Source organism: Pempheris klunzingeri, chromosome 17, assembly GCF_042242105.1.
Source record: "Pempheris klunzingeri isolate RE-2024b chromosome 17, fPemKlu1.hap1, whole genome shotgun sequence".
Classification (NCBI taxonomy): domain Eukaryota; kingdom Metazoa; phylum Chordata; class Actinopteri; order Acropomatiformes; family Pempheridae; genus Pempheris; species Pempheris klunzingeri.
Window position 1 is genome coordinate 1,789,471 of NC_092028.1, and position 14,734 is coordinate 1,804,204.

The window sequence follows — 14,734 nt, forward strand, 5'->3', positions numbered from 1 at the left end:
GAGTTTGGTGTTTTGGCCGTCGCCATCTTGGTTTTTGAACCAGAACTGACTTTCATTCCGCAAAAACCCTGTTTCTGATTGGTTAGGTTTCACCTTTACGTCCTCTGATTGGTCAGTGAGCAGGTAGCCCCGCCCTAAAGCTCCTCCCCCTCTTCCTGGTGTATCTTCCTCTAAATGGACCATCACTGACTACATGAACGTCCTGCTGTGCTGAAGAAGACAGTAAATTAGAGACTGAGAGCAGAAACTGTTCACTGAGCTGATAAATCAGGAGAGAAGTCTCCTCATTTTCCTCATTGACTTCCATCCAATCAGACTCCTGTTTGGAGCCAGTGGAGTCGCCCCCTGCTGGACACTGGAGAGGATGCAGCTTTAAGGCTCTTCAGCACTGTCCACTTCGTTCATGTAGTCTACAGCTTCATCTGTGCACTTAAAGACCTTCTTGATACGGTTTTTTTTCCACACTGCTGTTATTGTGCCTGCCCAGCTGTCTGAACGACCACCGGCCCGTCGCCCTTACCTCTGTGGTGATGATAGACAGGTTTTGAGAGACTGGTCAAAAATGTCATCACCTCCTCCATACCTGCCTCCCTGGACCTCCTACAATTTGCATACCGGCCCAACAGATCCACAGATGACGCCATAAATCACCTGCTCCACACAGCCCTGGCCCACCTGGACACCAGGAGGGGAAACTATGTGTGTTCAGCCTTCAGCTCCATAGTCCCCTCCAGACTGGTCACTACGAAGCTGCTGGACCTCGGACTCACCCCTCCCCCTGTGCAGGTGGGTCCGCAGCTTTCTGACCAGCAGACCACAGGTGGTTCGAGTGGGGAAACACCTGTCATCCCCACGCACCCGGACCATCGGTGCCCCCCAGGGCTGTGTGCTGAGCCCTCTGCTGTGCTCCTTGTACACTCATGACTGCCTGTCCACATCAGACTCTAACACCATCCACAGCTGTGGTGGGTCTGATCTGAGGACTGGTGCAGAGACAACAGCCTCCTCCTGAACATCACCCAGACCGAGGAGCTGATTGTGGACTACAGCAGGAAGCAGCAGAGGAGCTACCAACCACTCAGGATCAGAGTGGACAGCTTCAAGTACCTGGGTGTCAACATCACGCAGGATCTGACGTGGTCCTGTCACAGCGACCCCCTGGTGAAGAAGGCTGGACAGCGTCTCTACCTCCTCAGACGCCTGAGGGACTTTAAGCTCCCTCTCAATGTGCTCAGGAACTTTTACACCAGCACCATTGAGAGTGTTCTGGCTGGGAGCATCACCCCCTGGATGGGCAGCAGCAGGGCCGTTTCTAGCTTTGTGGGGGCCCTATGCAAGATGCTGTTTGGGGGCCCCTAGTTTGTCAAACTAGGATGGAGAGATTCCTAACCCTGTAGGTGATCCACAACCTGTTACACTTCATGAGCAAAACAGGCTGCAGACATGATAACCTGTCATATCAAAATTAAACATCTTAAGTTGAGCCACTCAGCCAAGTTAAACTGATAATACGAGGAAAACAACAATCCTCTATACAGATATTGAGTGTTTTAAATAAAAATACAATAAACCAGCATCTATTTTAAAGTGAAACGATGAAAACAAACCAACACTAAAAATAATACTTATACTCTATATTTAACCCTTTGAGGGTCTTCAGCACTTTCTAGTGTGTTATGATTTTTATTTTTAGCATATTTTATCAGTTTTTCATGCATATTGCTTATAATTTTGCAAGATGGTGAATTTTTCAGAGTTCTCAATTTTTTTCATGTATTTTTTGTGTATTTTAGACCATAAAATGATGTGCATCATGACAAAAACATGGCAATTTAAGGGTTAATTTTTTAAAAAACTAATTAAAATTTGATCTGTATGATTAGGGCTGATGCTGGTCTAAAAAACTATTTAAAAAAAATTTAAAAAAAAGAAAGATTTTTAACATTTTTATGGCTTGTTTTTATGCATACACATTTATGTGTGTAAGGATCTTTAACGTGATTATTTCTGAGGACCTTCAAGGGGTTAACACCACAGTCACAGTGAATTATAAAGCAGTAGCACACTTCTAACTACAGGCCTATAAAATACACACTAAACTTAATAAATGAATCAGAAGGAATCCTAAAGTGGCAAATGTCAGTCAGTCAGTCAGTCAGTCAGTCAGTCAGTCAGTCAGTCAGTCAGTCAGTCAGTCAGTCAGTCAGTCAGTCAGTCAGACAGCCAGTCAGACAGCCAGTCAGTCAGACAGTCAGTCAGTCAGTCCCAAATTTCTTTTTGATGTCATAACGCTGTTTTCCAGTAATGTCCTCACTGACAGGAATGATGTAGTTATCAGTCATTCCCATCGTACCCGTCTCTTATTGTTTCACTTTGTGTGCTTATTTTATACTCAGAACACGTCACTGCACATTATACTGTGTATAACTGTGTACGGGACAAATAAAGGTCTTCATGGCTCTAGGTATCAAAAAGACTTTATCCAGTAAAACAAGGTAGAAAGATTTAAACTGAGTGCTGATCACACAGAGCTGCCAACTATCTCAACAAAACCTTTAGACAGATGTTTAGACAGAAGGCTCTGTGTATTCTTTGCTCAGTGTGATTCACCTGTATGAGCTTGTCTTATCGCCCAAGACCTGGATGATTCACACGTCACCATGAAGCGAGAGGTTGTTTATGAGGCTCAGCCAGGAGCTGATGCCCACAGAGGATTCGTGGAGGTGGGTGATAAGTGTTCTTGATAGAAAATCCAGCACTGTGGATTCTGGGGTCGTCCACCTCTTTGCCCTTCCAGAAGAAGGTGTATCCACCTTTCTCCTTCTTCAGGTGGGGCTGGTTTCTGACAGGGCAGCGAGGTCGATCTGAAACCTCCTCAGGCCCCATCACTGCAATGACTGCACTCTTGTGATCAGGTTGATCACAATCCGTCCTGTGACGCTCATGAGATACAGTAGGTAGTGACAAAAAGACGCCTGTGAGCGAGATCTTGCCCTCACCACCATGGATGGCCCTCACACATGCCTCACCGCCTCCGCAGGGTGGTGACCCCCCCGGAGAAGAGAGCTGTTTGATGTCAGGTGTAACCACACGGTCTCAGGACACCTCTCCAAACTCAACCTGCCTCATGAGACCACACAAACACAAGCTCTTCTTTTTCTTTTGCACTGATAATGATTTTACATCCATCTATCGCTGTGTTTGAGCTGTGTCCTGTACGCCAGCCTCCAGTGTTTAGAGAGTCCCATAAACAAGGTGATGGCTGAGGTGGTGGGCGTGCCATTAGACAGGTACCGGACAGGTGCAGAGAGGTGTGTTTTGCCTGCAGTAGACAGAGAGGGAGGGAGGGAGGGGGTAAGAAGAAGGGTATTTATGCCGGAGCAACGCTGCTGATTTGGATATTACCGTCATGGCTCTCTACAAAGTGATCTGTGTGGCCTCTCTGCTGACCATCCTGACACAAGGTAAGGACCCTGCTCACTGCTCACACACCTGAACCAATCATGTCTGAGCTCTGCTGACAGCTGTGTGAACAGGAAACACTGACTGTGCTTACATGCACACTGATGTGGAACTATTTAATACAATATTTAGAACTTAATATTGGTAATGTTGGAGAGACCTCATTATTCTGAATGGAGCATTTCTGTGGGACGTGCTGATGTGATTCAGGTTTTAGCAGCATTCTTTGGACATGTATACGGTGCTTTCAGAATGTGCATCTCAGTTGCAACACACAGCTCCTCTCCTGTTTACGGTCAGCGCTGTGTGGTGGAAACAACCCAACCAGCCAACAGTTTGCAGGGCTGCGGGTCCAGATGCTACATGTCCAATAAGAAAGGCCACAATTCTGTCTGCAAGGAGAAAACATATCCACTGACAGACATCAGCAGCTTTTTATACACTAATCCTGTTCTGATGCAAAGAACACAAATGGCCCAAATGTCTCCAACCCGTCCGCCACATTTTAACGTGATGAACGTTAACTGAGTGTGTTCAGCTGCATGTGTGATACTCATCATCATTAGCTGTGTCAACAGTTCAGTAGGAACACGGTCCTTCTTTGTTTAAGGGCAAAAATCTGAATATTCTGTCACACTGACTCAAAATGTGCATGAATGAAATGTATGTAAATGAGCACATTTGAGAGAGAAATGAGCCGTAAAGTATGAAAAGTAAATCTGAAGGCGTAAATCTCTGTAACTCTTTAAAGCCCAGAAGTCATTGTGTCGCCTGTGAAAGGTTTTTGGGGAAAATAATTGTAGAGCACAAAAACAAGCATTGAAAAAGCACCAATGTGCCCAGTGACCATAAACTGCAGCCGTCAGGTGAATGAAGAGGAATAAAAAGTACAACATTTCCCTCTGAAGTGCTGCAGAGAAAAGCAGAAAGAGCTTCAAACTGTACTGGAACAAACGTTCTCCGCAGGAAACCAGGTGTTTGTTTTCCAGTGAACTCTTCATTTAGTCTCATTTGACTTGACTTTGCCTGGAGCCATGAAAGTGAAATGATAATATCTTATTTTCTATTTAAGGCAGAGAGCTGAGCAGTGAAATACCTGCAGCTCGTCCCGTCATTACCGCCTGTGTTTCTGTCTGGGACTATAAACCACAACATCTCCACTGAGATTAGAAACCCAATCATCTGGTTTGTTTGTTAAATTATAATCCAGTTTGACCTCGTGCAGCCTGATCTATACACCCCGCCACACCTGGAACAGACGCAGAAAACTCTTAAATAAACACTGATTAGTTAGGAGTTGGTGCGGAGCTGAGATTGTTCAGTGTGCGCTGAGCCTCCTCTTCATCTAATCAGACCCATTAACGTCTATGAAACCAGCCCTGACTGTCACATTCAGCTGTGCTCCATCTAAAGTCTGTCAGAGACACCAAACCTCTTAATAACAGCATAGAATAGATGAAACAGCCTCCTGTGTGTCTGAGCTTTTCATTCCACTAGAGAGTATCAGTCCTTTAAGGGGAAACATGGTCCCACTAATGTGTCTCAGTTTGTTACTGCTTTAACCAACTGGAAGGAGGTCTGGGCTTAATTAAGGAGAACTTCAGGTAAATATTCACTTGTTCTAAGGGCTCTCTGGTTTGAAGAGGCCACCATGTTGTTCCCTTCAGACTCAGAGGAGCCAAGGATCAGATTAAACCTTTCACCTGGACATCAAGGTGACGTGTGCACAGAAAAAGCCCCTTAATGGGTCCAGATGTGGAATTAGATGAAGCTATTTATAGACCCTTAGTGGCTATTAAGGGGTGTGAGGATGGATTAAAATGTGATGAAGGCATTTTAAAACCCTTAAAATCAGAAATATTGTTGTAGCACTGGTTGTGTAAAGTAAAATGACCTTGATATTGGCATTGATCAAGTTATCTATGTGATTTGTGGAGACATTTTACGCCCCAAAGCCACCTTAAAACTTTCCCATCAACATAAAAGGTGACATGTTAATTGAATAAGTCACTTTAATGGGCAGAATTATATGATCTGTTCCTTGATTGTTTTATGTAATGTCGATCTTAGTTTAACATTGAGTCTCTTCAGGGCGTTTCTGTTCAGAAGAATCTGTCACCAGAGGAATGTGAGCAGCAGAACCTCTTTCTGACTGAGGAGCCTTTTCAGAGTCACTTAAGGAGAAAACACGCTGAGATACATCAGCATGATTATGTGTTTCAGTCCAAAGCATCACAACAATGCCAACATGCTTCAACATACAATAGAAAGTTATGGATATCTTACTGTGTAAAATGTAGGAATGAAAACAAAGGTGTTGTTTGACCTTATGCCACAAATACCAACCTCACCCTCAAGAGGTTCTCACGAATAAAGGAACCGGTGGGTTTAGTTTTTCCACTTCTCTGACATGTAAATATGGGCTGACAATACATGAATAATGACACAACAGGTTTCTATTATAAAAGTACGGGAGTATTCTCAGCGCCACGAAGTTCAAGTGCCATAAAATGAAGGTGTTAAGTAAAGTACAAGGGTCTAAAACTGTACAAAAGTACACGGCTTGAGTGAATGTACTACCTGGCTCTAAGCGCCTCTTTTTAGAGTCCCTTAAAGGAAATAATCCACTGACATACAGCTGCATGAGTATGTGTTTCAGTCCAAAGCATGAAAAGAATCAGTTAAATAAAAATGCCCAGACAAATTATGATTATATCACAGCTAAGGGACAACCACCTTAGCTGTTATATAATCACAACATCAAACATAAATACATTTAAAGACTTTTATTGTGAAGGAACTAATGCATGGATCTGAACTGGTTTTGTAAAAAAAAAAATAAAGGAAGGAGGAATAAAGTCCTCCTGGTTTGTGAGTTATCTTTTGCTTTCGCCCCAAACTAATTTCACTGGTCGCTCCAACTTCTCCTTCAGGGGTTTACGGCAGTCGGCTTCAGATACATTAAACACATTTAGTGTCTTTGAGGTTTATGTATTTGAAAATACTTCAATATAATAATACCAGCACGGGAGCAGAATGCCTTTTTCACAGCACACAACGTTTATACAGAAATATATAATTAGATCAACACATGGTCACATCATCCCTGAATAAGTATTTTAAGTCCCCATCCTTTGAATAAAGTGTCCGATTAAAGAACAAAATGCTGTTAAAAACTAAGCCCGCGCTCACAGACGATGCGTACACATAAACCTCAGGGTGGGAGGAACATGGAAGCTAACATAAAGTAAGAGCACGTCTTTATGATTGTGTCGTAGTTGCTGCTATAAACCACTAAAGAAGAAGGAGGACGACCGTCGACACATTCAGACAGACAGACACTCTTAAACAGCTCGCTAGTGCCAACACGTCCCCGTTTAGGATGCTAAGCTGGTGCAAATAGCAAAGAACAGCGTCAGGGTACAATAATCAGAACACTTTGGAGCTGACAAACTCAACGCTTGTGCGACATTTACCCTCCAAATGTGTGTTAGCTGTTCTTCGGTGGCTTTACTGGTCCAGTGTTCAGTGAAGAACGCAGCGCAGGCTAATGCTAGCCACAGCGAACACCCTCGGGTGACCTTTCCTCAGGGCAACACTACACGGTCAGACTGCTTGATTTGAGCAACCTGTTTTAAACTGTGCTCCAAAATAACACAGAAACTTCCACAAGTCAAAAAGATCTCATCACCTGTTCCACATGATCTCATAGCACGAACCTTTTAATCTTTTCTGTCTCACAGTCGACTTATTTTCTGAGGAGCAGGAATGAAAACCGGTTGTTCAGTCTCATTCCACAAATACCAACTTCACCCACAAGTCTCCCATGAATACACGAGTCAAGGGGTTTACGTGTTTCCCTCCCTGAGATGTAAATATGCGTGTCAAAACCTTTATGAGTGATGATACCCAATGTGTGCAGAAATTTCATTGTCACTTCTATTATAAGAAGAAAATATCCCAGCATCATAGAGCGAAGGACCAACAAGAGGTTCTCACGAATAAAGGAACCGGTGGGTTTAGTTTTTCCACTTCTCTGACATGTAAATATGGGCTGACAATACATGAATAATGACACAGCAGGTTTCTATTATAAAAGTACGGGAGTATTCTCAGCGCCACGTTCAAGTTCAAGTGCCATAAAATGAAGGTGTTAAGTAAAGTACAAGGGTCTAAAACTGTACAAAAGTACACGGCTTGAGTGAATGTACTACCTGGCTCTAAGCGGCTCTTTTTAGAGTCCCTTAAAGGGAATAATCCACTGACATACAGTTCTCACAAATAAAGGCACCGCTGGGTTTAGAGTGCACAAATATCCCAGCCTCTTGTACTTGAAGTATCATAAAGGGAAGGACTTCAGAAAAGTATCTCAAAATTTGTAAAATAAAAAAAATCTCCTGTTTGGCTCAAATCGCGTAAAGAAAACGGTCATACAACAGCTTGATTCTGTGTTTGAGTCTAAAGGTCATTAAAATTAGATATCTGAATTGACAAGTCTTCACACTTGATGGAAACTTCCAGAAGGCAAAAGACACCTCATTGCAAATTCCCTCTCAATCTTTTAATCTTTTCTCTCTTACAAATGACTGAGAATGAAAACAAAGGTGTCGTTTGACCTTATGTCAGAAAAACAACCTCGCCCTCAGGAGCTTCTCGTGAATACGAGGAACTAATATGCGTGTCAGAACCGTCATGTGTGATGACAGCCGTGGTATGCAGAGTCTTCAAACACGTAGATCACAATACGATAACTTTATGCTTTGTCTCTCCCACAGGAAGTCGAGCGCAGCCAGATGGTGAGTTATGTTCTCATGTTTTCTTTTGTTTATCAAATTTACCTTTTGTACAGATGTTAGATGAAGTCATGGACAGTATAAAACAAATAGCCACCTTGGCATCAACCATCATCAGAGCTTATCAGCTTTGAGGCCTCAGGTTGGCATTTTGGCCATCGCCATCTTGGTTTTTTGGAGCCACAAGTGACCTGCATCCTGCAAAGGCCCTCCTGTGATTGGTTAGGATCAGACAGGACCCTCCTCTGATTGGTTAGGATCAGACAGGGCCCTCCTCTGATTGGTTAGGATCAGACAGGACCCTCCTCTGATTGGTTAGGATCAGACAGGACCCTCCTGTGATTGGTTAGGATCAGACAGGGCCCTCCTCTGATTGGTTAGGATCAGACAGGGCCCTCCTGTGATTGGTTAGGATCAGACAGGACCCTCCTCTGATTGGTTAGGATCAGACAGGGCCCTCCTGTGATTGGTTAGGATCAGACAGGACCCTCCTCTGATTGGTTAGGATCAGACAGGGCCCTCCTCTGATTGGTTAGGATCAGACAGGGCCCTCCTCTGATTGGTTAGGATCAGACAGGGCCCTCCTCTGATTGGTTAGGATCAGACAGGGCCCTCCTCTGATTGGTAGAGGATGGAGGTGTCCATGTCTTTTCCAGTCTATGGTTAAATTGTCCTAACATTCTCTGGAGTCTAATGAATCATGATAACTGTGGCGACTCTCCAACTTTTCATCGAGCTTCCACGTGTCCGATAAGTCAATATCTCTAAAAACTGACTTTATATCGGCTTCTGCTGTGCTTTACACTTTGGACAGAGCCAGGCTAGCCGTTTCCCCCTACTTCCAGCCATTATGCTAAGCTAAGCTAAACTTCTCCTGACTGTCTTAATGAAGGTTTAATGAACTTTTTATCTAGCTTCCACAAGAAGGTCAAAGTCAGTGGGATTCATCCTCTGAGGGTCATGAATGTCGGTACAGAATCTCAGGACAATCTGTAACATATTTGTGGAGATATTTCAGTCTGGAGTCGACAAGCAGCAGTTGAATAACTTGGTTTCCCTGCAGTTTGTGGCATCGCACCGCTCAACTACAGGATCGTAGGAGGTGAGGATGCTCCTGCAGGAGCCTGGCCCTGGCAGGCCAGTCTGCACCTGGGCGGCAGCCATTTCTGTGGAGGCTCCCTGATCAACGACCAGTGGGTCCTGAGTGCTGCTCACTGCTTTAGCAGGTGACACATGACAGCACATCACCTGTCTAAACAGAGAGAGTGTATGGCAAAAAAGAAAGAATGTCATGTGGGTGTGGTAGAAAACCACAGCAGTGTTACAAAAAGGGAAGTCTTTGAAAGAGACATCTGTAAATCAGTGGATCAAGTTTTTCAAGCTCCACAAAATGATCCATTCAGCCCAATAACACTTAGGAAGTCTAGACGAGCCACACGATTAAATCATACAAGTCATATAAGTCGACACATTTGGAGAATAAAATAAAATGATTAATAAAATGATTCTGAATTAATATTCACTTGTGTTTCAATTCAAATCTCATATCAGTTCCTTTAGGAAGATTTCTATTTACCCTATAATTAGCACCAAATTACAGTTATTTCCAGGAAGTCAGTGGAAAACACACATTTAAAAAAAGCATTACCATTATTACTAAGAAGGTTTCTCTCTCATCACGTTAATCTTTAAATTGATGTTTTTCATTTTAAGTTTTCCTCGCTTAACTGCAGGCTGTGCAACTGCGACACCGACATTATGAAATAAACATCGGCAAGAATAAACTTGAGAATGAAAATGTAAAAGAATAAAATACAGTGATGACACACGAGAATGAGCTACTCCAATTAAACAATGTAAAAATGAAGACGGTACATTGACCATACCTCTTATGTCACATATCTAAACATGTTTTTCTGTCTCCCAGCCCCGACCCATTCGGCCTCGTTGTTTACCTCGGACGTGAAAACCAGCAGGCCTTTAACCCTCACGAGGTGTCCCGGATGGTGTCCAAGGTCATTATCCACCCATACTATGACGACATCCCGTCCAACAACGACGTGGCCCTGCTGAAGCTGTCCTCACCTGTGAGATTCACTAACTACATCAGACCCGTGTGCATGGCGCACGAGGACGCTGAGTTCGAGTCCGGAACAATGAGCTGGGTCACCGGATGGGGAAACATTCAAACTGGCGGTGAGTGTTGTATTGTTTTTAAGATCTGCTCTATTGCGACAAGCTGTCAGTATTCCCCACTTGCACACCCAAGGAATGCTGCCCAGACTCAGCAGCGGTCAAGTGAGCGATGGGATCGTGATGGTCATCGGGTGGCCGCCCTCTTTCCTCCTCGGTGTTTCCAGAGGGTTCAGCAGCGGTTCCCAGCATCTCAGGCTCACCCTTAAATGCCATCGTCCCAGGTTGAGTCCTTTCTCTTCATCCAGAGCCACAGGCTGACTCATTCAGCAGCTCTGGACGGGTCTTTGACTCCTTGCCAGTGGGCCTTGATGCTGATGGGGCTATTGCAGCCTACCTCAACTTGTCCAGCCTTTGCTCTCCAGCCATGTTGCTGGGCGTCGGCTGCAAAGTCCAGTGTAGCTTACCGTCTTGGGCTTGTAGGCCTCTTCCACTGCATCCTCCCAGAGCTTGATTTAGGGTGTGGTCTGAGGCTGGTTAGCACGGCTGCCACCATCCTCCAATCACATGCCCTGCCCAGCTGCCTGGTATCTGGTCTTGATCTGAAGAGTTCAACTTGACACTCACCTTCCCAGACACCAACACTGCCGCTAGACTCAGTAGCACCTGGTTGTGCTGTCAGGTGTGCTGGCCTTGAGTAAGAGTGGTCTTACAGCCCCCTAGGATGTGCTTTAGTGCTGCTGGTGTAGGGCAGAGGGCCACCGTCCTCTAGCCATGGTGAACGGGAGCAAGGAGATGGTACCATGATTCCTGTTGATCTGGACAGGACCTTGGCAAGGCTTGTGAAGTCCAAAAGAGGCTGTGAGGGCCCAGGAAGGTGTTGGAGAGGTCCAGAAATACAACATGAAGGTCTGTTCCCTCGTTTTCAGCCACCTGGATCAGATACCAGATAGTGCTAGGATGTTCCAGACAGTCGGAGAAGCCTGGGATCCCAGCTTTTTAGATGTTTTGTGTCAATTCAATGGTTTTTCTCCAGATATTCTGACAGCCTGCGCGCCATCACACTGCAGATTTTGCCCTCAAGGTTTAGGAGACTGATCTTGTGGAATTAGCAGATGTCTCCACTCCATTTAAACTGGATACTCTGACCTCTCCAGGCTTTAAAGCAAATCCCCACCTATTTCGAAGCAAACTTCACTGTCTTTCTTCGTGCATTTCTGCATCTTTGTGGGTGTGTGACACACGATTCCCTAACCAATCAGACACCCACGTCATGGTGGGGGCCCCGTGTATAAAGCGAGTGTGTATCTATGTATAAATGTGTGTAAAAGAAAGAAAGAGGTCAGGGTTGACTTCTTCATACAGCATATTTTCATAGGATTTTGGCCATTTGACCTATGACCCTACAGTCATGATGGGCTGGGATGAGGTAGAAGTTACAAGCAAGAGTCCTGCACTCAACATTAATCTCCTTTCTTTTCCAGTTCCCCTTCCTTTCCCAGAGATGCTGCAGGAGGTGAGTGTTCCCATCATCAACAACAGCTACTGTGGCCACCTCTACAGCGGATACAGCAACATCACAGATGTCATGATCTGCGCCGGTCTGGACGAGGGAGGGAAGGACTCCTGCCAGGTGAGTCTGTCTGCGAAACACTCCATCAACTGATAACGCACATATTGAACGCTACACTAAGAGCTGTCGCTGGATTTCTCCATCTTGACCAAATACCAACTGTGTAACAACTAAGTACACGTCACCATCTTGGTTTCACGGGCTTCACCATGTTGGTTACCCTCCTTTATTGTCTATTTTCCTCTAAGTGGGTCCATAATTTACTAAATGAACATCCCGCTGTGTTAAAACTAGCAACTGAAACCATAAACTCAGGAGGAGTAAGTGTTTACTGAGGTAATAAATCCAGTGAGCATTAAAGTGAGTTTCCCATAGACTTCTATACAACCGGAGGTCTTGCTGGCCATTTAAAGAATGCAGGTTTAAGGCACCTCAGCATTGACTTCACTTTACAGACCCAGAGGCTACGTCCACTTTATACAGTCTTCGCCCCGAACGGACAAACAAGGCCTTTTTTCTTGTTCTTACATTGAACTGGCAACGTACATTTGGTGGTGCAAATGTGCCAGTTGGAAGACGGAGAAGAGGATCAGACTTGTTATTTAGCATATGTGACAGCACGGGAGCCTCTCTGACTGCAAACTGCAACCTGAACGCCACTAAATCATACGACCTGGTGCTTTAAGTACAGCACTTAACTGAATACATTTAGTTAGTTTCCACCACTGATTTCTGCTGCTGTAACCAACCTGTCTGGCCTGTGCAGGGGGATTCAGGCGGCCCACTGGTGACTAAAATGGGCTACAGATGGACCTTGGTCGGAGTGGTGAGTTTTGGAGTTGGTTGTGCCGAGCCCAATTTCCCAGGAGTCTACGCCAGAGTGTCCGAGTTTCAGTCTTTCATCCACGAGCAGATGGAAGATGACACGGACGGCTGGATCACTGACTCTGCTGCTCTCCATCTTGCTGGTTCTCTTCTCTCTCTCGGGCCTTTCATAATGATGGTTAAGGCACTGGTATAGAGCCAGCATCACTGCATCACTGTCGAGCGGGCACACAATTAGACTTTGAGACTAAAGCTGGGGTAGGCAGCGCTCTGGAAGAGGCAACAAAAGCACTTAAAAATCTCCCCTCTCTGTCCTAAACGAGTATATGCAGCGGTTCTTACATGCAGGACAATGAGGTTAGCAGCTTCAATCATCCCAATCGTGATCCCAGTGGTGTCATATGGCAGCACCTCTATGAGAATCACCGTCCTGTTGTCTTTGCAGACCTGTGAAGGCCTTTGACATGATAAACTGTGATTCGATCTGCGGCCCTTCGACAGAAGACTAAACTATCAGCAACATTCGCCTGAACACACCACAGCAGCACATTTAGATATTACAGGAAGATGAAGTTAGCAGCGTCCCATCATCCCGACTGTGGCTGCGATCCCGGTGCTGTCAAATAACGTTACATGAACGTAAGCTTGAACTGGCCCCTAGCAACATTCAACATGGCCTCTCATCGCCTGCTTTCATGGTAAATCTCCAGGCACAGGCTAACAAACCAGACGTTACTGCCTACCTCAGCATAAATCATCCTTAAAACAAGCAAAACATCTGCCCGCGCACAAGAGAGAAAGACAGTTGATTTTAAATCAGGGCTTTAACTAAACAATGTTTTCATTCAGACTTTTACACAGAAAACAGCTGGCGAATGAGAAAACAGCCCTTTTATCATAATAAACTTAAAGCTTGTGGCTCCTCTTTCCTTTCTTGGTTAACATGGTGTTCAGAAGGATATAGAAGTATGTTATAACGTGTGTCTCTCTTTCATATACATGAAGATGTAATATGTTTAATTGGGGCTGCGGCTAATGATTATTTTCATTTCCAATCAATCTGCTGATTATTTTCTCCATTAACTGATCAATCGCTTGGTTTTTAAAAAACGACAGAAAATAGAGAGATATGTCCAACAGCCTAAAACCTAAAAATATTCCATGAATCATCATATAAGACAAAGAAAAGCATCAAATCCTCACATTAAAGACGCCGGAACCAGAGAATATTTGGCAGTTTTGCTTGTAAAATGTAGAAAAATTCATTATCAGCATAGTTATCGATTAAAGATTTTAGCCTGAAACTGATACAAAGAATAACGTCGATTTAAATGTTGAGTCTCTGACGATTTATTAAATATTCAACAGTTGCACCAATGGTGAATTTGTGAAGTTTATACCGTCGAACCTGTGATGTGGCAGGAAGAAGTGTTCATGTTTAAGTGGACTTTCTTACCTCTATTATCTGTTATCATTTAATTACTGAAACTATTAATGCTTTCTAAGGTTTTGCACTTGTAACTGGGATTTAGTTTTACATGAAGGACAAATTAAACTAACTGTTATTAACGTTTATAGAACTGAAGCAGTCAGACGTTAGGAACATCTCTCTGTATTGTGGCTCAGAAATATTTTGAATATTCTGTCCTTTTGACTGTGTAATGTTAAATAAATGTTTCTAGCTGTTAAAATGTGTGGGGTTACGATGCTGTAATTATAATATCTGATTGTCGCCGTCTGTGAAGGAAAGTGTGTGAGGCTGTACTGCAGTATTCTGACGCTGTACTTCAGTAGAAGTACTAATACCACACTGTCAAAGATACTCTAAATAAACGTATGGCAACCAGACAGCAAAGAAATGTCTTTTGCATCTTTTCACACATTTTCTGTCACGTTCAGCCTTTTAAAACAGAGATAATGAAGTGAAGTCAGCTCTGTAATACGCACA

The 14,734-nt window shown here is 44.1% G+C and overlaps 1 protein-coding gene across 1 annotated transcript; it reads left to right on the forward strand.

Moving 5' to 3' along the window:
* Nucleotides 1-3,409: 3,409 nt before the first annotated feature.
* LOC139216279 (serine protease 27-like) lies at nucleotides 3,410-14,645 on the forward strand. The gene is made up of 6 exons (XM_070847369.1): nucleotides 3,410-3,464; nucleotides 8,238-8,258; nucleotides 9,319-9,481; nucleotides 10,183-10,451; nucleotides 11,873-12,021; nucleotides 12,728-14,645. The coding sequence occupies exons 1-6, from the start codon at nucleotides 3,410-3,412 to the stop codon at nucleotides 12,980-12,982; spliced, it is 912 nt and encodes a 303-aa protein (XP_070703470.1). The 3' UTR covers nucleotides 12,983-14,645.
* Nucleotides 14,646-14,734: the final 89 nt, after the last annotated feature.